Below are 26864 nucleotides of genomic sequence, written 5' to 3' on the forward strand. Positions count from 1 at the left end.
ATAGTAGTCATGGACGCAAAGCTTCTCTCTCTGTGGCAGCAGATTTCCCCCATGCGGCGCGAATCATATGTGATAAAGACCCCACTGAATGATGCTCAGGTCGGTGTCAAAATCCTCTGCCTGCCTTTTGGGGCTATTTCTCTGTCTGATTTATTTATTTATTTATTTTATTATTTATTTTTATTTTTTTACAAAAAATGAGCTTATGAGTGCTGTAGTGTTTTTCATGGGTGTATGTCCCATCATTTTAAGGGAATCTTCACTAGAAAAGCAAACATCATGGGTGGCTGGTGAACATTCTACATCCTATGTGACAGGTATTGATGTTATGGTCAGGTGTTTATTTTTATTATACTATAAATAAACTAGATATGGCCCCGGTTCTCCCACAGATCACTTTTTTGCTTTTGTATATTTCTATAAGGAATCCTGTTTTGTTAAGTGGCAGTATTGTGCTGAGCATGAGGTTCAACAATGAGGAACACTGGTTTAGTTTTTGTGGTACAGAAAATGTCTATCAGTGCTTTAACGGATTTCGAAGAGTTTGCCAGTTAATGGTAAATAAATAAACAATCAGTATGTGGATCTTGTTTTCCAGCAGGAATATCTGAAGATCCTTAAAACAAGGTCATTTTACTTTAGAAGCAAGACTCGGTTTCAGAGAAAATATCTTGAAGTATTGCAAGGTATTTTTCACTGGCAGATTTCTTTTTTCACTTGTTTTCAAAAGCATAAACTATGTAAACTTTTCGAGTTAAAAAAAACATGTAAAAATACAATACAGCGACATTGTGAAATATAAAGTATTTCTTAGAACATCTATAATAATCATATTAATTGTAGCTTATATATATAGGGTATATGAATAGGGAATGAATAGGGAATATATATATATATATATATATATATGTATGTATGTATGTAATTTTATTCCCTCAAATATCTCTTCCATCCTCGGTTCTTCTGACCTTCTGAACTCTGTAGCTCCTACAAAGTGACTGTTGGCCTCTCTGAAGCTGCTCCCAAGAGTCCTCCTCCTCGATCAGACAGTTTTGGGGGACAAACTTTTCTAGACAGCATCTAAGTGCTTTGATGTCCTCAGAGACATCATAGCTGTTTACTTTTTTGTTTAGATGTTTATCTTCGACAACTTTTGAATTTTAGTTCTCTCAGCTTTCACACTTTGAAAATGTAGGACTATCCCTTATAGATTTTTTTTTATCTAGTAAATATTAAAATGAATTATTTACTAGATAAATGACAATTACAATAATTTTATACAATTATTTAGATTTCTCAAGTTTCAAAAATATCACTGAGAACAAAATTTCAGTGTTTGTAATTGCATACAAAGAAGATTTGCTTTATGTTTTGCTCCTTCACGCTGACAATAAATGTCTATGAAGAGAAGCCAACATATGTGACTCAGTTTCTACGGGTGCTCTGATTGATCGGCTGCCCAATACTATCAGGCCATAATCGTATTTGAATGTAGGATCGGCGATCTCTATAAAGGCTGATCTCAAAAATCGATCTCAAGCTCTCAACTTCCGTGAGAGGTTTGTCATGACCGTCTCCGTCTCTGTCTGGCGAGGGTAAAATAATTATAATGCTGAAGGTGGAAGGCACTATAAGCGAGCTGCATGCTGCACAGCTGACACAGGAATTGTCACTTGCAAAATTGAGGCAGTGTTGCATCGTCACTAAAGTTTATAAATTACATTACTTTTTCATTCTTGCCAATATTTCTCCTGTAAACCGTACACTCATGCACACTCACAGCACACATAATGCTAGGTTCACACACCGTTTGTAGTGCGTATGGGGTGCGTATTTTTTCCGCGCTCGTGTCAACGGAAAGCAGGCTTCTGCTGTGTGTAAGCTGTTGTGCAACAAATGCATGATTGTAAAAACAAAAATGCAGTGCATGATCAAACATTTAGGTGAGATAAATGTGTGTGTGTGTGTGTGTGTATATATATATATATACAAAAAAGGGCCCTCCATCCCTCAAATTATCTTTTTTTTTTTTTATCTATCACAAGAGTCACCTAAGAGGGGAATTCATTTTCAAAAATGAAATTCAGGCCCTGAATAAATGTCTAAAAATCTTGACTGGATCACTATAGATAATTCTACATGATAAAAAGAATGCTTTAAAAAGATCGGTATTGGTGATCGGATCAGTAGATAGTGCTTTCTGTGAACAGCGATCGGCCTCAAAAATCCTGATCGGAGCACCCCTATCAGTTTCGATTCTTATTAACATAATGTCAATAAAAACCTATATTTTAAGTGTTAATTTCTCATGTTGTGCCATGATTCCCCCTTAAAAATCCATACTGAAAAGAGGCATATTTATCTGTGCTTTCACAAGGGTGCTAATAGGCTCTATAAAGATCTCTTATTACTTTCTGATATTAAATTCTACTCAAGTCTGCTTCTGGGCTGTCAAGTTAATCAAAGCTTTGTTTCTGTGCGGCACACCTGCTTAATCCATGTGGCACTCAGCTGTTAGGAGCCAGCCACTTCAGTTGAGATGCTTTTATCCTCACCAATCATTGGTTTCAATCAATTCATGTACTGACATTCCTGTCTTAGGCCAATTAATGGAACAGTTAAAACTTAATCACTCCAGAAGGAAGAAAACCTTTTTGTTTTGTTTTAGTTGTTTTGCTTTGACTTCTCTTAGAAGAATATAGTTCTGAGGTTAGATAGGCAGCCGCTCAAACTGCCAGCGCAGAGAAATGATACTGACACATGAAAGGCTAGAAGTCAATGATTAGCGAGATGAGCTACGGATCAATTTGGCCTGGTGCAGACTTTGAAGCCTTCCGCTCTGCTAATCAATGAAAAACTGCCTGCTCGTTAATGCATTCAAAGACGGATGGAAAACAAATGGCTACCTCTGGCATCATCCCTCATCAGCCTTCCTGTGACCTCTGCCAACACACACACACACACACACACAATTCTCCCCAGACTGCTGTTGTTTCTCTCAGTCTCATTTGCATTTGTGTTTATGCAGTCGTCTCAGCCACCACCTTTGCTTCATACTTTCATTTACAAGTACTGTAGCTTGTTTGTTGTTTATTTTCCATCTTGCTTGAGGACATGAGGTCTCAAGCTTTGTTTTCTCTCTCTCTTAAGAAGATACATTGAGGCTTCTTAAATTATTGTACCCTGAAGAATGTGTGAATAGGTGTTGTGTGTGTGGAGGGGGGTATATGTGTGTGTGTGTGTATATATATATATATATATATATATATATATATATATATATATATATATATATATATATATATATATATATATATATATATATAGACCCTCACACACACACACAATATATGTACATATATACATGCATTTAAACAAAGAAAACTGTATTTTAATGATGGTTAACAGTATTAGTGTTTACTGTAATTTTGATCAAATAAATGGAGCTTTTGTGAGAGACCTTTTTTTTTATATTGTGTGCATGTATGTATGTATGTATGTATGTATGTATGTATATATGTATATATATCACGTGTATGTTATGATATTTTATCCAATGAGCAACCAATCAGTAATGATACTCGTATAAGTTTCTATATTGCAATTACATGAAACGTTGCGTATTTTGAGATGGACATCACTGAAATGTGTGTCACATTGATTTGATTCAGGAATAGAGGTTACAACTGTCAGACTGGTTCATCATTAACTCCCAAAATTCATGAACATTTTTAAATGATTCTTTATAACAAAAAAGACCACTTATGACTACATTCACTATACTGAGACAGACAAGTACTTGCATTGAGTGCCTGCTCAAGTCATTCATTTGCTATTTGCTTTTTTATGAGTAAAAAGGATTATCAAGATTAAAATACTCCCTCATCTATTACTTAAAACTGTAAAAAGGTTTTCCTGGACACCCAGCTAATCCCACAGCAGTGACCTCTGACCTTGAACCACCACCCTCTGCTTTGTCCCAAAGGAGCAGAGCCCCAGTAACCAGTCATCACTGGCTATGATGCAGGAGCCCCAGGAGGTTGTGGAGGAGACTGTAACCATAGAGGAAGACCCTGGCACACCCACCTCTCATGTTTCTGTGATTACCTCAGATGATGGAACTACACGCCGTACAGAGACTAAGGTACTGCTGCTTACATCTACCACATTTTCAAATGTGTGTGAAAATAGTTAGAGATATAAATGCACACAAGTGCTCATTCACCCTCACATCAACTTGTGATGTTCACTGAAGAGGTACTATAAAGAGACTCTTAGAAGATTAGCTGTTTTATATTTACCTAAAGACTTAAGATATAGTCTTATTTACTATCAGACTTTACTGAATACATTCATGCATTGTGTAAAATGTAGAATTATATCAAGAAGAAATAATAAGTCTTCTTGTTGACATTTTTACATGACAATTTATTTCATTTTACATGTACATTGTGTTGTGTAATCTTCTTATTTCCTTGTTTTTCTATTTTGATTTAATTTATTTTTATTTCAGCTTTAGTTTGTCATTTTATTTATATTTCTATTACTTCAACTTCACACTTATCAAACTTTATTTATTTGTTTATGTAACGTTTTTTCATGTTTCAATTTTCATGTTATATATATATATATATATATATATATATATATATATATATATATATATATATATATATATATATATATATATATATATATATATATAATTATTATATTTTTTATTTTCAGTTAACATCATTTTCAGCTGTTTTATTATTTACTTTTATTCTTTATTTATTACAACGCTGGTATAATAAACCTTTTGTCCAGATTAGTGGGATGTGTTTTGATGTGGTTTACATTAGTCAGAGGGTTCTAGAACAAGCTGGTGTTTAATTTCATCCACTCAGCTCTTTAGTGAACAGACATGGGGATTAACATGACAGGCTAGTGCTTCTTTACAACCTGAACCTGAGAGAATTTACAAAAGTGTAAGATGCCAAAATGACTAGGCTATTATATTATATAAGATATTAAAATATTCTTAAGGGAATATTTCTCAGTAATGGTAAAAGTCTGTTTAGATCTATCCATTTATGTTTTATTTTACTAAGCCACACACGGTCTTGATTTGCCTTTGCTTTTGTTTTGTTGTTTGTAAAAGGACAATGTGGCTAATATGAAGGTGAGTTAAAATCTCTCCCTCACATACGCATACGCTTTCACACACACGCCTCTTGTCAGTCACTGTTATTTGTGCCCATTGGAGCTCAAAAATGCACAGCTTCTCTGCACTGCTGTGAAATCACTGCATAAAGCTTCATTTGGCAGAGCGCTCACCTCTTAACGTCCTTTACCGCTGCAGTCCCGTTTCTGAGTTTACATACCCCTTGCAGATTCTGCTACATGTTTATCATCTATAAAAAACATTTGAGGGATCATACAAATTGCATGAAAAAAATAAAATACTGCCCTAATGAAAAAGCTAAGTTAGAAAGATGAGCAGACGAATGTTTTGCCGTATTGTTAGGTGAAGTATGTCGAAATTTAAACATGTCAGTTTGTGCTGTTTTGTTTTTTCAGAAAGGAGAGCTTTCTGTTGCTATAGAAACTTTGACACTAAATGTTGCTTTGAGTGAACACAGAACATGTATTTCGAATATGTGTGGTTCTAAACCGATATGTTCTTTGGTTGCAGAGTTGAAGCCACATATATACATTGCATTTGAATTGAGGAAAAACATACTGTATATAAACATACTGTAACAGGTCACTTTTTTTTAAGATCCAGTTTGCCACTAGAAACAACTGAGGGACTCATACATGATATTAAGAACCAAGAGTGCGTGAACTGTTTTTTTGTTTGTTTTTGTTTTTTTTGCCGTTTGTAACATACTTAAACCTTAAAGCACTTAAAGCTAGCAAGAAATTCAGAGTTTTCTACATGTATCTAATTGATTTTGTTGTGAATGATTTATCCATTCATGTCATTTAATTTTTTAAGCTCATAATTCTTAATCAAAATCTCTCAATTTGACCTAAGTTTGCATTTCAATTTGTCAATCTAATCAATAACTTATGGATAAAACCAAGTCCGCTCCCAATTTGATCAGACAATTACGATAATTCATTTCACCGATATATGTCACAATATGGAAGAAAAGATCTTTCTTCAGTTACATCACAACTTTAAGTATCTGTTGTGCTGCATTTGAGCCAGTAAAAATTCCCCCAAAAAAGGTCTCTCTTGTTTTTTAAAACATCTTACACATTCTGCAAAGGATATGTAAATTTATGTGAAAGGAATTATGTAAAGTGTACAGTAGATATCAGTGCACACACAAAAACAAACAGCTTTATGCATGCACAAGCATTAACCAATGTGCACATAGAAAGAGCGCTGTTCTACAGTGTAACACAACTGGCAGTTGATACTTGGTGGGAGGACATGAAGGGTAAAGTATGATCATACTGCTGCACTGACCACTCACACATTGGCAAATCTATGAACCACACCTGAGGATTAACATCACAAAGCGTGCAGTGCATGTGTGCGCACGTGTGGGTCCTTTTCAGTGTTCATTTTGGCAGGCATTTTTTATTTAGTCTTAGTCTTGAGACGAAAATGCTTATTAGTCTTAGTCACATTTTAGTGATTTGAGTCTTTCATAGTTTTAGCCTAGTCGACGAAAAGTCACTGCATTTTTGTTAACTTTTAGTCACTACTTTTAGTCAATAGTTTTAGCCAAACTGTAGTTACCAAAACTTATTTTGGTATTGGTATCGCATTGGACCTCCAGGGTAAGATTTGAGGAAGGGGGCTCTAGATGATAAACATTTGGGTTGTATTGTGTGTATTTGAGTGCTGAGAACTGATCGCGAGAGAAAACTTTTATCAGCGTGATTTCGCCTATCCTGCCTTCACTAACTTTAAGTTAATCGACAACGAATCGTGACTCCCGGCAAAAACGGGATGTCTGGTCACCTTATCTCTACTCCTTCGGGTGATGAGGCCATTGTTTCAGATCGCTAGTTTTATTAGTCTATCCATCCACTGTGGCTGCTATACTAACTAGATATGCAAAAAGCCCTTATCTGATCGCAATCCAATGACAGGGATGCATCCATAAATACATCAACTCCAAACACAGAGCTCTTGGTGTGTAGGATAAAATCTATGCATTCTTTTACACTCTGGATGTATTTGAAACCAAAGTACCTTTACCTTTCAGAGTCAGCATCAGTGTACTTCCTAAAGGAAATGGCACCATAACATTGTCTAATAATCTTGATCAAATTCAGATGAGCTGCAGAGATAAACAAGGAAATATTATGGCTACACAGCTTATTTATTGATAGAAATGGAATATGTTAAATAAAATAAAAAATCGATATTGATAAATAAATTTACTTCATTCAGTCTCTTTTTTTCCACCAACATTTATACTGCATGCACAGTATTGTGGGATGTTGTAGGCAGCATAGACAACAATTTGATGAAGGCACCTTAGTAGCCGGGATGTTCTAACACGTATGTGCCTATGGATTGATGAGACAATGATGTACACTGCTTATGAAGCCATCATTTTGCAGACTTTTTTTCAGTGGAATTCCGTTGGTTAAAAAGTCTATTTTAGAATAGCAAAATTTAGAATAGTAAAAGTTTTATACATAATGTAAGGATTTCTTTAACTGTGTATAAATGGTTAGTTAGCAACAAACAATTATTTAAATTGACAGATTAGAGAGACAGACTGATTTATGTACTGTACTAATGTAATGCTCAAAAGTTGTCTAATAAAATTAGTAGCCAAATATTTTAAATAAATACTTTTTTAAGAATTCCTTTAGTCATAAAGTTAATCCACTCATGTGTAGAAAGCTCAGATGAAATATCTTGTTTCTTTCTTTGCTTCTGTGTTTTCTTCTCTTGGAAATCGTCCAGCCTCGTCCTGCTAGAGGAATTGTCCATTAAATGCTGGAATTACTCTTTTGTGAGGGACAAAATGAGACAATAAAAATAATATCTCGTCTCAAAGGCATTCTTATGTTTTCTTGTCTAGCCAGATAATTCATATCAGAAATTTATTCTCTGGCTCAGTTTGTGTTTTGGACTGTTCAGGACTATTAACAAGGCTTCATGGGAGAAGTCCTACTTTTTGAACAGGCTTTCCTTTTCATTCCTGTTCGAAGTCTTGACATTTCCATATCACTGTATACTTTTCTAACTCATGCCACCTTAACTAACAAACTCTCACTGTAGGTGACCAAGGTGGTTAAAACCATCACATACCGAACCTTCCAGCCAGTGATCCTGACTGAGTCCAAACCATCTCTATCTACAGCAACACCATCTGAAACAAAACCAGTAAACAGTGCTTCTGGTTGATGTGTCTCTGCCTCTCGTCTTTCATCTCACTAACTGTGTCTGTAACTCACAGCTGGTGTGGCAGTGGTCTTTCAAACTAAATACCAGGGAGATCGTAAAACCTATATAGAACTGTAAAATCTGCCCATGACGCCTGCATGCACCTTGTAACAGGCGAACATTAGTAAACACTGCAGCTGCTGTAGATAGACACCTTTCATTAGAGGCAACAGTAGCTTTGGTGGTTAAGCTTAGTCTAAATAGATGCCCCAGTGTCCTTCTAACTTTTATTTGATAAGTCACCATGAAATGCTGTTTGCAACCCATTTTACACCTAAAATGGAAAAATTGCATCATAGACTGTAGGGCTCATGTGACTTATGAAAGCCCGGTTGATGAACTCCTGCATTCTAGGAGGTGGATGGAGCATAACCATCTATCTAGTGTATCATCTTGAACAGTATAATAAGAACCCATTTTCTTACTGTTCAGAAATCAATAGTGATTTTTTTGCATCTCACATTGGTGTTCACACAAAGACAGTGACTTGGAGCAACTTAGTCATTTATTTGAGATGCCGGTTTGAGACAGCATGAGCAACAGAGACAATTGGCGATGCAACAGAGGAGCAACACTGGCAACAAGCTGTAGGAGTGCAGACAGTTCACCTTACACCTGCACATGTAATTCACCTCATGTTTACACTTGGATACTGCAATCGAGTGTAAATGCCTACTTGGAAACAACCATAAAGCAATGTGTCAATCTCCCCCAGTTAAATTGCCATCAGTGAGATCACTGCTTTGATCTTAATGATGTTTGTTAAAATTAACTGCAGTTCCCGCCAAAAAACAATGCACTCCAATGGTTAAACCCATAGTGGACTCTACAAAGGTGAAAAAGCTGTGACTAGTTACTGATCTTTTCCCCCTTTAGACATACACCCATCCCTTTATTATATTGCGCACTGACAACTGGCCATGCGGCTTGTAATGGTTCACGCACAAATTCAAACAGTCATGGTTCATCTCCAATGACGATTCATTTTTATCAAGCTCATTAATTTCCAAGATGAATTTACAGCCATGGACAAAATAGCCAATTAATTGCTTTGCGAAATTCACTGAGCAGCAAATTGGTTTCTGTATCAGTACTGAACCTTCAGGAGCAGCAGCACTCCATCCTCTTGACAGGCAGACATTTTGTAGAATAAGGGACTGGATTAGCACTCGGAGGGGAATAGTGATTTATTTAAGTTGAGTCATAAAGATGTCAGTGCTCTGTGATGGACACAGGGAACCAGAACATCAAGGTCCATGTAGTATGGTGGCAGCTCTTATGTTGATCGATTTAGCTGTTGTTATGTGCACTGTTCACTCTTAGTATGTGTTAATGGTTTACTTTAAGGATCCTCAACAGAGAAAAGTGTTTTCTATAGCTAAATATAACATTAGTCCCTCAGATTAAGTAGTAAAGTAAATTTAGGGAGATTTAACCATTAGCAAAGTTTTTGTGATGAGAAACTTTGTATCAACTACAAACAAGAACCCACAACCCTTATATTTTCAGTTCCAGCAGTTTCATTACTAATGAACACAAAAGCCTTTTAAAAGACTGGAAAACATTTTCAGTCATTTCACTGCTACTCAGCCGTGTGACATCCACTTCCTTGCTGATATTAGACCACTAAGTCAGTGTGCTGCATTTCACTCATAAATGCCTTTGGTTGTTTTGGCTGCTATGATTTGAGCAATCTCACACAATAGCTGCACTTTGAATGGCCCTCACATCATGTAAAGGCCATGCAAAAGGCATATAGGAAAGGGAATGGCCCTCTCTAGTTCTGCATAAAAAGCACAAACTTTCACTTCAATTATTATGACTTAAATTTTGCTGAAATTGTGTTGGTTTTTCCATCATCTCAGGTCACTAAGATGGTCAAGACAGTGACAACACGGACAGTTCGACAGGTGCCACTGGGTCCTGATGGCCTTCCTCTTCCAGAGGGCTCATCTCCACTGGGAAGCTACACTGACTCCATTGACCGGCGCTACATGAAGAATGGCGAGCGCTTTATCACACCCCAGGCCACTTCCACCCTCCCACGCTCGTACAACAATTACAACGACTCCTACAATGATGCGCCAGAAAGTCAGTTTCGCCATTACGCCCTTCACGATGGATACGGAGACATGGCTGACAACTATGGAAGTCTGTCTCGCGGAGTCAATTACAGGCTCTATCGGCCCTACATGCCCACCGGTGGATACCGGCCGGAGAACAGCTACACTCTCCCCATCCGCAAGGACGACTATGGCCATGTGGCCCAGCCTCAAGTCCCAATGGGAAGTAGCACTGTGGATCTCAATAGTTCTCAGCCTGAGCGCTTCCAACCCGAACCCTACGGCCTGGAAGATGACCGCCGCAGTCTAGGCCCAGACGACGAAGAGCCTTATGACCTAGAGCCTGATTATTCCACGGCTAACCGCCGCACACTACCCGGACGTACCATTCGAGAGCCATTGCGCAACGGCCCCCGCGTGAGGTACGAATCGTGCAGTTGATTTGGTTTATTTGCTTGAGCTGCTGTTGGTTTTGTAGATGATTGTGAGCAGCTTTGATGTGATTGTCTATTGAAGGGATTTAAGTGTTCCAGCTCTTGAGAAGCATATAGATGCAGGTTCTTCTTTCACATAATGGAAGGTTATTACTCAACAGAACTGGCTTTCATTGTCCAACAAGATATCAAGGAGCACTGGTAAATTATTAACTATTACATAATAAAATATAATAGCTGTAACTATAATTATTGATTAATTTTTATTAATTTAATAATAATAATAAAAACATTATATAATTGTTCTGTATGATACCAATAATGCCATGAAAATGTGTAATTAGATATGTAATAATAATCTTTATTCCTAATTGGTACACTCTGATACTGGATAAAATACATAAAACTATTTATTATTTATACACACACACACACACACACACACTCGCACACTGAAAAAAATAACTTTGTTGTAAATTTATTACATTAGCCATCATAAGTTCTACTTGTAATATTACAATTCAATAAGAACAACAATTTTAATTTTTATTTAATTCATGTAATCTTAATTATCTGCAGGGGAAGAGTAAATATTCTATATATTCTATATATAATCATTGCATATAAATCTAGAAATATTGAGTAGCCTGAATTTTAATCTAAAAGTATAGCGCTTGAATCTGCCACTGTGTGTTGGGACAAGACACTCTACCAGTGGTTTTAATCCGAGACAGACGGTTGGGCTTGTCATGGAGGTGATGCATGGCTGGATTTTCTCCTGTTTAAGGTAAGTTCTTTTTAAGATTTCTAATTAGTAATACCGTTAGCATTTTGAGAGTTTGATTCTTGTTTACTTGACTCATTATACATAAACGTTCGACTTACATAATGAAAATCTTTTCAATAGTTTAGAGATTCACAAAGTAAAAACTTGAGCAAGATTGGAAAAACATGAGCACGAATTAACTGGAAATTAGTAAATGTTGTAACTGCTAGCTAGCTAACGATACTAAAATAAAGCAATTGCATAGTATAGAGTGAGTTTAGAGCCACAATATTGTAGTAATCCCATAAATTGTCACATTTTGTCGCTATGCTAAACTAACATACTACCTAACTCTAAAGTACTGTACCTGTGGCCATCGGCGATTGTTTAATAGGACTCATTTTGACAAGTGTGAATAGAAGGGGCTAGTAAAAGTGTGTTTATGCTTCTTTATGATTTATGATTTATGATGGTATTAAACAAAGCCAGTGTGTAAGTTGATGACTATATAGAAGTAGTGATTGGTCTAATTCTCATATTCAGACAAGACTTGTCACAGCACTTACACATTATTGCTCTATTGTTTGTTTTGATCACTTTTATTGTCCTCATTTGTAAGTCGCTTTGGATAAAACTGTCTGTTAAATGACTAAATGAAAATGTATTCTATGCATAGATTGCCGTATATAACATTATTGATGTTATTTTTACCTGTTCTAATAAATATTGTGGTTAAATGTTTTAAATCATTGTTTTAATGTCACAAATTGTGTTCATTTACATTTACAGGGTGACCTCACTCCAATACACATTTGAGGTGTGGGGAGGAAGATAGACTGATGCTTTTCATGTTGGATGCAGTTTTGGCTATATCAATACTACCTAGCTTTGTCGGGTGAAAACCTCATCTTGTTCTGTTTAAGTTTTTTTGTAACTTATTTGATACCTCCTGGGGTCGAAACGGTGTATGGTGCAGCAAATGCAGTTTATGTAGGTAATAGAGATTGAATTTTATTACACAATAGCAGACACTTGAAGTATTATTCAGCCATACTTTATTTTTTATTCATTTTATACACAATTTTTTGTTCACTTCAATTAACTTTTTATGTTGAAAAAAATAAAAGATTTAATTCTATTTTAGTTGTGTGATTTGTGATAAAGGTATAGACCAGAGGTTCTCAATGCTGGTGCTTAGCTTGTTCAGGTGTTTGATTAGGGTTAAAGCTAAACTCTACATGAAAGTTGGAACCCCTGGTATAGACCAAATCAAAATAGTTTGTGATAGGGCTGTGCAAAAAATCAAATGTGATTTGCATGCACATCTCATCAGTAAAGACGCTCCTTTAATTAGAAGTATTATGTCCAGCACGTGTGTTCAGATCAGGGTTGCCAGGTTTTCACAACAAATCCTGCCAGTTGCTTCTCAAAACTAGTCCAAAACTAATCGCGATTCCAGGAGGTTCCCAGATTTTTACAAAATTGCTTCCCGGGGTTAAAATATACGTTTTGTTTTTTGGCATGGTTGTCTTGGTAAAATTCGCAATTAGGGGCTAAATATCACGTTATTGGTATTGGGGTTGCTTCGAACCGCGGACATGGAAAACAACCGCAGACTTGGCCACACTGGTTCAGGTGGAGCGGCAGTTACTACACAGAGCCGTAGTCTACCGACAACTAACACAAAATCGCTTTCAAAATCGACAAAGAATCACCACCGATTTTAAAATCAATTTTGTGGCGACAATACCAGTAACGTGATATCTAGCCCCTAAAATGCGAATTTTACCATAAAAGGCAACCATGCCATAAAACGTCAATTTTAATCCCGCAAAGAATTTTTTTTTATCGGGGAACCTCCTGGCTAGTTTTGGTCTAGTTTTGAGAAGCAACTGGGAAGGATTTGTTGTGAAAACCTGGCAACCATGATCTGAACGCACGTGCTGGAGATATACTTCTAATTACAGGAGCGTCTTTACTGATGAGATGTGCATGAAAATCGCATTCGATTTTTTGCACAGCCCTAGTTTGTGATTATATTAATCAAAAAAGAAATTAGCTATGTTTACATAATCATATGGAGTAATGTATATTCATAAAATGAAGTAAATGTAAATCTTGAACAAAAAATATATAACAAAATCTACTTATTTACTTCAGTAAACGGAGATTTACTTAATATTTTGGTAAACGCTAGGCATTATTGTAAAATAATAAACTTAATTACTTTAAATAAACAAAACTTCCTAACTAAATAAAATTAAGCAATATTTACTTAGTGCAATTCAATTTGATTTCTTCATGAATGCTAATTTCAGTAGCTAGTACTTGTCAAATGTGATTTTTTTTTCAAGTAATTTGTTTTCAGTGTACGTATGTGTCATTTAGTAAATGTGTAATAATATATTATTGGTATAGTCTGATATTGGATGGATGGATGCATGTTGAAACTAGAGATCACACATTTTTCTTGTTTTGCTAAAAAAAAAAATAATTGTAAGTGAGGTCTCAGTTTTTTCTCCACCCCTAAATGTTCTTCCTGTTCAGCTGAGCGACCTTTGCTTTCACAACCAAAGACAGTTAAAAACCATTTTACCCATTAAAATATATTTACCCATTAAAACATTTTCGGTTGTTCTGACCACAGCTTGCTCTTTGCAGAGATTATAAAATGAAAAGATGATGACAGCTTACATACAGCAGAGGTCTGCATTTGTGTAATGAAGAGCTCTTCTTTTTGCTAAGTTATTTCTTTGTTAAATGAAGACCGCACATTTTTACAGTATTTTTATCTTCTAAGACAGAGCAGACAGGAAAGGAGAGATGTTGTTATCGTGAAACATATTTTCCTTGTCATACTCTAGTCAGTATCAACACATTACTCCTTATGAGCATCTGTAGGAGTTTTGCCAGTCCTGTGTGTTGCAGGAACATAGTTTCTTTTTAATTAGGATGCGCACATATATACAGTAGCCAGTCACTGTCACAAACAGCATACACAACCACCTCCTGTTTTTCAGGCCATAATGTATTTGTGTACATCTGTGTCAAATTTATAGTGTAATTATTAATGATCTCACCCCTCTTACTCCAAGTGTCAAAGTATTGCATTTTGCATTCTTTATTGGCATTCTCACAATAACCCATGCTGACAAAATATCGCTAATGAATGTGTAAGATGAATATGTTAATGCAGTTTGCAGTTTGGAAACCCACAATTATAAAACAGCCGAAATTGTGACATTTAGCAAAGAAATGGTTGGCCGCGCCGTGTTTGCATGGATTAGACATTTTCTGTGCATTTAATTGGTTTCACCGACTTGAGGTCTCTTCTTTATCTTTATTTCTCTTGTTGTCAGAGTGATTAATAGTCTCTGGTGAACACTGCCAGACAAAGGGGGCGTCTCGTCTCCAGCCATATCTCTAATGGTTCATCGCTCCTTGGCTGTGCTTCCCTGCACCTGCCACCAGTGCCACAGCGGAGCAGCCATAAGGTCGTCATACAGAAATCTCCCCGGAGACCACCAGGGACCACTTCCTCTATGTGCTCATGTTGAACTGTCAACAGTTATATAGTGCAGGCAGAAAGAGAAAAAAAAATATTCCATCCTTATATGGAAGTTTAGTCTTGGGATCTGAGTTGGTAAAATGTATTATATAGTAATGTTACATGTGCTGGTCATATAATTAGAATATCATCAGAAAGTTGATTTATTTCACTTAATTCCATTCAAAAAGTGAAACTTGTATATTATATTCATTCATTACACACAGACTGATATATTTCAAATGTTTATTTATTTTTTTATCATTATAACTGACATCTAAGGAAAATCCCAAATTCAGTACCTCTTAGAATATTACTTAAGACCAATAAAAAAGAAATTTTGGCCAACTGAAAAGTATGAACATGAAAAGTATGAGCATGCACAGCACTCAATATATATTTGGGGCTCCTTTTGCCTGAATTACTGCAGCAGTTTTGCGTGGCATGGAGTCGGGTGTTATGAGAACCCAGGTTGCTCTGATAGTGGCCTTCAGTTCTACTTAATTCTTGGGTTTGGCATATCGCATCTTCCTCTTCACAATACCCCATAGATTTTCTATGGGGTTAAGGTCAGGTGAGTTTGCTGGCCAATTAAGAACAGGGATACCATGGCCCTTAAACCAGATACTGGTAGCTTTGGCACTGTGTGCAGGTGCCAAGTCCTGTTAGAAAATGAAATCTGCATCTCCATGAAGTTGGTGAACAGCAGGAAGCATTAAGTGCTTTAAAACTTCCTGGTATACGGCACCGTTGACCTTGGATGTTAGAAAACACAGTGGACCAACACCAGCAGATGACATGGCACCCCAAACCATCACTGACTGTGGAAACTTTACACTGGACCTCAAGCAACGTGGATTGTGTGCCTCTCCTCTCTTCCTCCAGGCTCTGGGACCCTGATTTCCAAAGGAAATGCAAAATTTACTTTGATCAGAGAACATAACTTTGGACCACTTAGCAGCAGTCCAGTCCTTTTTGTCTTTAGATGCTTCTGAAGCTTTCTGTTGACACAAGGAATGCGACAGCTGAAACCCATGTCTTGCATACATCTGTGCATAGTGGTTCTTGAAGCACTGACTCCGACTGCAGTCCACTCTTTGTGAATCTCCCCCACATTTTTGAATGGGTTTTGTCCCACAATCCTCTCCAGTGTGCGGTTATCACTATTGCTTATACACTTTTTTCTACCACATCTTTTCCTTCCCTTGACCTCTATTAATGTACTTGGACACAGAGCTCTGTGAACAGCCATCCTCTTTTGCAATGGCCTTTTGTGTCTTGCCCTCCATGTGGGCAAGACCTCCATGTCAAATGTCAAGTCAGCAGTCTTCCCCATGATTGTGTAGCCTACAGAACTAAACTGAGAGACCATTGAACGGCTTTTGCAGGTGTTTTGAGTTAATTAGCTGATTATTGTGTGACACCAGGTGTCTTCAATATTGAATCTTTTCACAATATTCTAATATTCTGAGATACTTAATTTTGGATTTTCTTTAGTTGTCAGTTATAATCATCAAAATTAAAAGAAACATTTTAAATATATCAGTCTGTGTGTAATTAATGAATATAATATACACATTTAACTTTTTGTATGGAATTAGTGAATTCTAATTATATGACTAGCACCTGTAGAGTGGAATAGAGTTCTTATTTAATACCAGTTTCAATAAAAAAAAATATTGATATGTGTGATATGTATTCACACATGTATTTTTCCTCTTGTGAAGTGGAATACAATGTTAAAATATTCTGAGTTTCTGAATCTACAGAACATTCAGAGCAATCTGTGTAGTCTGATTCCCAAACAAACGAATCTTGTCCGATTCGGTCCGATTCCTGAATATATACCGCAACAATTGTAATTTGTTTCCAGTAGAAATGACTGAAATGAGTGGTCTCTTCCTTTTTTTTTTTTCTTTTTTTTTTTTTTTACAAGTGCTTATTCCTTAAAAGTATTGGAATAATCACTAATGGAGCTTTTAAACAGCGTTTAAACTTTAATTAGATTTAGATTTTTATTTATGTGGGTGTTTTTCAATGAAACATGAAGACAATACAGCAATTGCTTAATACACTATAGTGTTGTTGTTGTTGTTGTTGTTTTTGTTTAATGGTACAATGGTATTTTGGGGGCATTTCTATGAAGAACTGTATCTTATAGTGCAATAGCATCTGTGATTTTTTTTATTATTATTGTTATTTATTGTGATTCATGATTTATTAATCATTTTTAGATTTGTCAAATGAAGTGAAAGATCTCTTTCTTTTTTCTCACATGAATCGTTAATCCACAAAGTAATTGCTCATTTTAATAGTGGATATTATAACATTTTCCTATTTTTCTATCGGAGGCATAGCCATTTATCCAAACAAATCTAGAAATAAATAATTCAGAGAAAGGAAATGATGAGAGAGCAAAATGGATGTAGAAATGGGCACATAACCATGGTTTCTGCTGGCAACAAACAAAAAACAGACACACACATATTTCTGGAACATGAAGAACATTTGGCTCATTATCAAGGCATTGAATCTGTTGTAATAACTTCAGAGCACCACATCTAGTGGAAGAGCATAATGTGTAGTCGAAGTGTGTTCACGTGTTATGAATACACTACTACATACAATGGCAGCAATTTAAATGCAAATCTTGACATTCCCATCACTCAGTCCACAGGGTTTAGCATGCATCTGAACTGTTTAAATCATTTAGATTTGCAAACCCCTCAATGTTTGTTTGTGTGTGTGTGTGTGTGTGAAAGAGAGGAAGAGATGAAACTGTCTCTACAATAGCAGTGTTGTGAACAATAATTTTGAACCCTCTCATTGTCTCAAAGTGATCTGTTCTTTTGGTCATATCCAATTTCAATCTTCTCCTGACAGCATTGTGTTATCTTTCTAATGAGTTCTGGCAGAAGCATTTTGGCACAGAATTTTGGCTGAAATTCATCATTTACTGACCTTTATATGTTTCCAAACACATATTATTTTATTTTGTGTTACAAAAACATGGATATTTTTAAGACTTTTGTATGGTATTGTCTATACAATTACATTAACCAAGGCTGTTAAAAAGCATGACATAAAGTCTCTTAAATTAGTCATGATAGCTGAAAGCTAATAGTATACTTGCTCTGTGTGAGGACCATAACTAAATTGGTCTTCAAATTAAAAGTTATTCACAAATCTTCCTCTCCAACTAGCTGTTAATTCCGAAGCTGTAAACAGATCATTGAAAAGTTTATCATTGTCTGATCGCTGATCAAATCGTTTGTCTTGATTTGTAAACCAAATTCTATGAGTTCATAGAAAAGAAGAGCTCATTGACTGATGCTATTCTTGACTTGAGTTTAATTCACTGATTCCTTGATCCGGTGGGCAAAACTGGAGAAAAAAACTCTTTTGTATCTCACAGAAAAAAAAAAAAAAAACACATTCAGGTTTGGAACATCATGATGGTAAATAGGTAGTTATTCATGAACTGTTCTTTTAAGAAGTGCCTTTATATGTAAATGCTGTCTAAAAGTGATGCAGCAGTGAGGCTGCGTTTGGTTTTGGATAAAGTATATGTCCGTTCCTTTTTTATTTCTAGTGGAATCCACCGATTTAAGGTAAACCAGCAGCATAAACTTCAAATTACCACTCTTAATAAGTGCCTAGGGAGTCTAAGAGGTTACGCTTGGTTTTCTGTTGGATAAATTGAGGAATACCGTTTTGTGTAAGCTGATGCAATCTTTTCAATCTCAAGCTTTGTTTTAGATGAAAAGGACTTAAAATAAGATGCTGCTGCAGGGTCATCTTTAGTCCAGTGCTTAGTTTGACCACTGGAAGAACCTTCCACTAGATGGAAGAACCATCTCAGTTCCAGTCAGATAGCTCTCTACTGTTTCTAGAATGTCTTGAAACAGTTAAAGACTTTAGAATTGGTGTTTTCTGGATGAATAACAAGATGAGATGACTCCAATAATGGTTGGAAGAGTCACTCTGTAAATCATATTATACTTGGTCATACACATCATCAAACATGAGTCATGCTGGCTAAGCCTGTATGCCCTTTCTGTATTAGCTGTTCTGGTTCATTATTTGCATCAGCATGAGTCTTGGTGGGAAGAGTATTGAACTGTTTAACTCAAGTAGAAATAATGTATCCTGAGTGCCAGCCTTGTTAATGTTGGTTTGCTCCCAACAGGTCTGGCACTGGTCGCAATTTAGACATTACGTCAGTTAGTGATTATTTCATCATCCTGACACTAAATGGCACTTGGATGGCATTTCCAAAGCAATAAAATGCTTCCAAATTTACCATGTGGTCAGTAACCACTCTCTTAATTTGCATGAAATCTGTTGGCATGTTACAATAACAAAACAAATGGTGATGGTAATGAATGGTGACCAGAGCTGGTCGTTGCAGCAGTGTTCAGTGAACTGCAAACCAACATTAGAATTGAGAAGATGAGTAGTAGGTTTATCATTGTCAAAATATGCAAAGTCATTTCACTCTGTGGCCACCTTGGAGATACCACATTGACCGTTCAATTTCTCCCATTAACTTTTCCACAACTTAGACTGTCCCTGATTACATTTGACTAAACACATAGGAAACATGATTGGCATAATTTGTCATATTTTAATTTACTAAAGGACTAAGTGCTGCTAGAAGAAACACTCTTATGTAATATATCTTAATATTCTGAAATCTTATTACAATTCAAAATAATGGTTTTACATTTTCAAAATTTTTAAATGTAATTTATTCCTGTGATGGCAAAGCTGAGTTTACAGCAGACAATACTCCAGTCTTCAGTGTCACATGATCCTTCAGAAATCATTCTAATATGATGATTTTCTGCTTTAGGTACATTTCTTATTATTATCAATATTGAAAATAGCTGTGCTGCTTAATATTTTTGTGGAAACCATGAAAAAAACAAAAAAAAAAACAATTACGATTCTTTAATGAAAGTTCAAAAGAACAGCATTTAAAAATAAAAATAGAATCAGAATCAGAAAGGCATTTTTTGCCAAGCGTGCTTACACAGACAGGGATTTTTCTTGGTGACAGAAGTTTCCAGTACACAGACACATTTACATGTGACAAGACACAGATAACAAAAATTAATTGATTAAAAATAACTATGTAAAAACAATACACAAAAAGCAAAAAGACAGTAAATAGTATATTGTATGTACATTGCTATAGAAAAATTAAAGAATTAATTACATTAAAGAGTATGAGGGTAGAGAAGATATATTAAGTCACGAACATATAAGTATAGACAGTTGAGTATTTCACATTTTATTGCACAGTGAGGAGAAATTATTTGTTACACTGTAAAATGTGTTTCTTTTGATCAACTTAAAGGTCCCGTTATTGAAGCTTTGATTGTGTTTACAGTTTACAATATAATATGTGTTCATGTTTCGCATGTAAAAAAACACAGTATTTTTCACACAATTCACCTATCTGCATACCGCTGTTTTCACGGTCACAAAAACGGGCTGATGACTTCCTTGTTCTATAAAGTCCCTCCTTCAGAAATACGTAACGACTTCTGATTGGGCCAGCGGTTCCGGTGTTGTGATTCCACAGCAGCTGAGTGCATGCGGCCCTCCCGGAAACGCGATTGGACTAGAACACACGTGCTGGAGATTTCTTCTTCTAATCACAGGAGCGTTTTTACTGACAAGATGCGCATGAAAATCGCATTCGTTTTTTTGCACAGCCCTAACATCTAGTTAACAAAGCTTAACAGCGTTGCCCTTTGTGTAATAAGTTAAAGAAACTGTTAAACGCACCAACTTAAATAATAAAATACACTTACCAGTTGTGGTCCATAAACAACGCCTTCTCCAGACAAAGAGGGAACTGCTCCATCTTTCAAGAATAATCTTTGTGCGAATCTGGCATTTAACTGATTGAGATTGAGGAAGTTGTACTCAGCAAGCTGTCCTCAGCTAAATGTGCTGCACATAGTTTTACATGTGGATTATAATTTTCGGGAACCGAGTTAAACATAAATTGTAACCGTTAATCACCAAGTACAGCGTCCCTGGGAAGCCCAAACAAAGATGATTGGACTCAGAGACGAAAATAACAGCGTTTGTGAATTCATGTGGGCGGAGGTTAGTCAAAAACTGTTTCAGTGATGTCATTACTGCAGGAACTAGAGGGATGTAGTCCAAATGGGTCGTTTTTTGCAGGCGAATTCTGTTAAATAAAATATCTCGCTTGGCATTGAACTTTGAGCTTTAGAATTTTACAGATATTATTTATACTCTAACAACATCATTACACGCTAACTAAAGTTTAAAACATGGGATCACGAAGAAGGGGACCTTTAATGTCCTTGAATATATATATTTTTTTTAATTCAGAAAAGTTTTGTGTCTAAGAGATGACTCATCTGTCAACATGTTATACCCGTTCTGTCATCGTCAACATGTTTGTTTAGTGTGCTTAAAACTCTCTTTCCTCATGGACTAATCAGATGATGTGTTCGTCATGTACCATCATAGAGTTAATGCCCCATTTCATGGCCATATCATCTCTTTATGATGTCAGATTTATGAACTGTTTATTTAAAGCACTGTCGTGTAACAGCTTGCTGAGATTTCCTTCCTCTGTAATGTGCCCTCAGATCACCTCCAAAGTTGCAGTACATAATTAACATAAAACTCTCATTAAAAGTGCATCCCTCAAAACCGCCAACATTCTCAGCTGTGGCCCATTTTGTCAAGTCACACATCAAAGACTTTGTTCAAACTGTGCGTAAATCCAATTTGTTTTTTTCTAATCCAGTCTTTAGCAGTCTTTCCTGCACTAGCATTTTGTAAGTAATGAAATCTGATCTCATATATATATAAAAACTTAAAAATTTTGTAAGTGATGGAATCTGATCAGATTCCATCACTTACAAAATTTTTACGTTTTTTTTTCTGTTCAGACTACAAATGAAAAAGAAAGAATTAGCAAAATATTAATATCTAAACGTTTCCTCTATGCATTCATGAATGCTGTCAGATTATAGTGGTGGCTTTATATTTGCACGTTTGGTTCCTAGTGCTCTGAATGTCTGGTACACCTTGTTTTTCCCACCTTGAGTTAGATGAGGACAGAAAATGAGCTGGAAATGGAGAGAGAGAAAGAGTGATGGTGAGTGTGTGGCACAGGGATTTAATATTTCTTGCCAAATTCGAAGTACCACCACAAGGGACAACTCTGTTTTGTTCACACTGATAATGAAGCATGCTGAGACTCCTATCTGAGATTGATGTAACCTCCCTGATACAGTGTACAGCACACCCCCTGACATGTTATTTCCAACCTCTACACTGTAAAATATCACGGGCTCATGAGAGCCTCCAGCCACCTGCAGTATGAACACTTGCAGAATGTTCAATGTTAGTATAGGTTGTAATAAATAATCCATATGGCATACAGTGATGATGTGTGTATCAGTTTCTATATTTAAAACCACTGTTTCACTTCAGAAGTTAAAATCGGTCATTGCCACTTCAGGGTTTGTGTGATGCCTCAAAGAAAGGCAAATCTCTTGCTACCATCTGCGGAGCAGTGGATTAGTTTTTTGGAAATATGTTTGCACACCATGAACAGCACTTTTTGGTCAGTTTCAGCTCGGTTTTAATGAAATCATACAATGGTTAATTTCCAAGGTTCCTGAAGTACCAGGAAATGTTCCCACTGAGTATTTGTTTGTAAACTGTATTTTCAGTCCATTGGGCTCTTCAGTTGGCTGGTGGTGAAGTAGCCATGAAAAGGTTCACACTTTCTAAAACAGCACAGTAGCAGTAGCAGCCTAAACAGCAATTGTGTGCTACCAAATGTAAAAAAAAGGATTTACTTTAAAGCTGCAGTAGGGAACTTTTGACGCTCTAGCGGTTAATAAACAGAACTGCTTGCGTCTTGCGGAAGAACATCGTAGCCGGAACTACTTCTCTCTGTTTATGTCTATGAAGAATCACAAAGGTACTGGGTTACTCCGCCGCGGTACCCCCGAAGCAATCTAAAATATTCAGAATATAAACACTTATTATAGGTGTAGCCTAGTGATTCAGGACAAGCTAAAAACACGGTTTGGAAAATGGATTCATGGTGTACTCGCTTATTATGGTGTACTCATGGTGTACTCGCTTATCATTTTTCTACATTTTGAACACAAACAAAGTTACGGACCGCAGCTCTGATTGGTTGTTTTTTACCGGGAGCGCATGACTTTCTGCAAATGGCAATAGGACCACTGGGAGGAGCCAGAGGAGCTTGATTTTTTTCACAGATTATCTGTCTCATATTCTACTGTCAGGACATAATGACAGGTTTAACAAATATGTAAAAAATATTTTTTTACAAAAGTTCCCTACAGCACCTTTAACTATACATTTTCAAAGCAGTATCAGTGTTAATTTACAATGAACATTTCAGAAATGCATGCTGATTTTTTAATTTCCTATCCCGATATATTGATTGTTTGATTGTGACAGGGAGCTCTCAGAAAAGTCCAGAGCTGGGATTCTCCCAGTGGGAGTGATGTTTTACTACGCTCTCCTCTATTCAGATTACTCATAGTAGGGAAGCCACCCATCGATTCCTATCCATCTGTCTCTCTCTCTCTCTCTCTCTCTCTCTCTCTCTCTCTCTGTTTCCAGTCTGTTCTATATTTGCTCTGGGCCATGCTGGCTCTCTGTTTTCCTTCATGCTGTATCCCATCCCATCCATCTTTAATTAAAGAAAGAGAGAAAATCAGTGTCCTGACAGACACAATTAATAGGCAAATGGTAGCAGTTTTTTTTTGTGGACTCTTTGACACCATAGTTAATAACTAAAGCAGTCACATTTTTCTCTGTACTATATTACTATATCATACCGTGACTATAGCAGACTTTCTTTTCTGAAGAATCATAAAGCATGACATATCTCAAATATAGTTTTTCACTCTGTCCTGCTCTTTGTGTTGTTAATACCATTGGATGACTGATAAACCTCTTTGAAATCTCTCTATTTTTCTTCATTTGGTTACAGAGGCTATGAGGACCCTACAGAGACTGAATTAATCGATGAAAGACACCCCTACATCCATGGCATGTACCCAGCACCTCTTGCCCAGCCCGAGAGGGGCAGCATGGCCAGTCTGGACCGCATGGGCGGCAGACGCTCCCCCTCCATTGACAGCATCCGCAAAGACCCGCGCTGGAGGGACCCAGACCTGCCTGAGGTCATCGCTATGCTAGGCCACCCCATCGATCCAGTCAAATCCAATGCAGCCGCCTACTTGCAGCATCTTTGCTATGAAAACGACAAGATAAAGAAAGATGTTAGGCAGCTTAAAGGGATCCCAGTGCTGGTGGGCTTGCTGGACCACCCTAAAGCAGAAGTCCATCGCAAGGCCTGCGGAGCTTTGAGAAACATCTCCTACGGCAAGGACCATGATAACAAGGTGGCCATCAAGAGCTGTGACGGGATTCCTGCTCTCATACGTCTGCTGAGGAAAACCAATGATATGGAAGTTCGGGAACTTATCACAGGTAAGATATGATAACTAAATTGCATACTGGAACTTAGCACTGTGATCGTGAACACAAACTTTGTAAAGTGGGTTGTAAATGGGGTTTCACCCACCTTATAGCCACGTTCACACAGCAGCAGAATAGAGATGTCAGTCCTGTCACTGAGTCCTTAATATGGATATGTTCACACACAGAACAGTTATCTTCAGGCGTGACAACCGCATTCTATAACTGAACTCATACCTGTACATTTTCTGGACTCACACTTGCATGAACTTATAGAACTTACTGCTCAATTGGACTCGTTGTGTCAGAAAGTGATAAGACTTTCAGTTTTATGGACGTTGCCATCTTTGATATTACTTTGGTCACTGTTGCTATGTTAAGGAATACGGGCTTGACTCCCATCGCATGTTCATACATACAAACTTGAATTGAATACAGCCGTATCGGAGAAGCTACTGTAAGATGGGGTCTAAACATGACATTTCAAGACTCACACCTGTAAGTCAATGTGGTTGTCAATTCCAAAAACTGACAGTGGGAATGTAGCCTATTAGGTCAATCTGATCTTTTGATACCATTTATTTTAAATGTAATAATATTTTACAGTATTACTGTATTTTAGCATTTGGTATATTATTTAGAGACTTCTTGTAAAATAATTTTTGAGAACATAGGTAACCATTTTAATAATGCTACATTGCTTGTAGCTAGTCTAAAATTTGAGGAGGACATTTTTATGGTGGTAATGGGAGCTGGTTGAAATTCAATTCTAGATTCATCAGGCTTTCTTCTGTGTGACTGCCCTGACCAATAGAATTCCTTTTCAGTCCAATAACCTTCCATCTTTTTTAGCTTATTTGTCCTAAATCTTCTATGATTCATTCATTTGTATTTGTTCTCATTTCATCCAGTCATGCTTAGCAAGCATCCTAACTTAAACTGGCCATAGGCCTCTCACCATGTTTTGCATGATTCAAGTAACAGATGAGTCCGGTATGATGTAGACTGAATCCAGATCAGTCTTTCAGCAGGACCGCTGAGCAGGGTCTTGACCTGCTGAATGTCAATATAAGAGCATGCTGGGGTTTATGTGTGTCCTCCGGGGACCTTAATCCCTAGGCCTGGTCTCCGTGACCTGACACATTTACTAGAACCTGGACAATGCATGCAACACACAAAGACCAAAGACACATGTTTGCATGCATACACACGACATATTTCTGGAACAGGGGATTCGTGTCACTGAAACACCATGAGGAATTTACAAAATTTTAAGAAAATACAACAATAATAAGCATTTGTATATGAAATAATTCTAAACATATCCCATTTGGACATATCATCATTTTCATGATTTTGCTCAGCAGGGGCTGCATTTGTCTGTTTATATTGTGAAATATTATTACTATACAATTTAAAATGTTGAAAACAGTTCTACTGCTTAATATATTAAATATACATTTTTGCACCATTATATATTTATTTTATGTCACTTTGATCAAATTAATGCCTCCTTGCTGAACTAAAGTATTAATATAAATCTTACTGACCCCAAACTTTTGGATGTGAATGTATATGCTTAAAAATACTAAGTACAGTATTTCCTCTACTAGGGTTTGGTTAAACTACTGAAAGAGAAAGTTTTTTTTTTTTTTTTTTTTTTGATAATGACATTGACTGATAGTTGTCCAGACCAGACATTCAGTTTTTTCACAGATCACAGAAAAATGTTTCTGGCGTGTGAAATACCTGAGTGAATCCTCATACTGCTGGAATATGAAACAGTGATGAATAACAGCTCCACAGCCTCAGTGATTAACTTTACAGCTAAAAATAGCTCTCTTCTACAGGATGGAGGGAATATTGTATGTCTTTTCCAAACCGAGCCCCTGGAATGTTTTTTTCTACAATTAGAAATAATTGCAGGGTTTTAAAAATAGGTTCACCTTGTGCTCTTGAACGCCATGGTTGGTGCCCATGTATCGTCAGCAGCATTTATTTGCACCTTCAACCAAGAAACTCATTGTGTGGATATTGCTAGTACTTTTTTTTTCTTTCTGTTCATTATTTTTTTTTTTCTAATTAAAAAAAAAAGTATCTGCTTAGTTTTTCATTGACT

At 36.6% G+C, this 26864-nt stretch overlaps 1 protein-coding gene across 10 annotated transcripts in view; it reads left to right on the plus strand.

The window, feature by feature from the left end:
• LOC128010245 (splicing regulator ARVCF) overlaps positions 1 to 26864 on the plus strand; it is a 200852-nt gene that overhangs the window by 129684 nt on the left and 44304 nt on the right. For 9 of the 10 annotated variants that reach the window (XM_052593005.1, XM_052593010.1, XM_052593003.1 and 6 more), the window contains 4 exons: positions 3986 to 4144; positions 5144 to 5164; positions 10273 to 10892; positions 24255 to 24757. In XM_052593005.1, the coding sequence (XP_052448965.1) occupies positions 3986 to 4144; positions 5144 to 5164; positions 10273 to 10892; positions 24255 to 24757 (1303 nt within the window). The remainder of the gene's footprint in view (positions 1 to 3985; positions 4145 to 5143; positions 5165 to 10272; positions 10893 to 24254; positions 24758 to 26864) is intronic. The other variant, XM_052593008.1, reaches the window with a different exon arrangement.

Source organism: Carassius gibelio, chromosome A5 (genome assembly GCF_023724105.1).
Source record: "Carassius gibelio isolate Cgi1373 ecotype wild population from Czech Republic chromosome A5, carGib1.2-hapl.c, whole genome shotgun sequence".
In the NCBI taxonomy this organism is placed as follows: Eukaryota; Metazoa; Chordata; class Actinopteri; order Cypriniformes; family Cyprinidae; genus Carassius; species Carassius gibelio.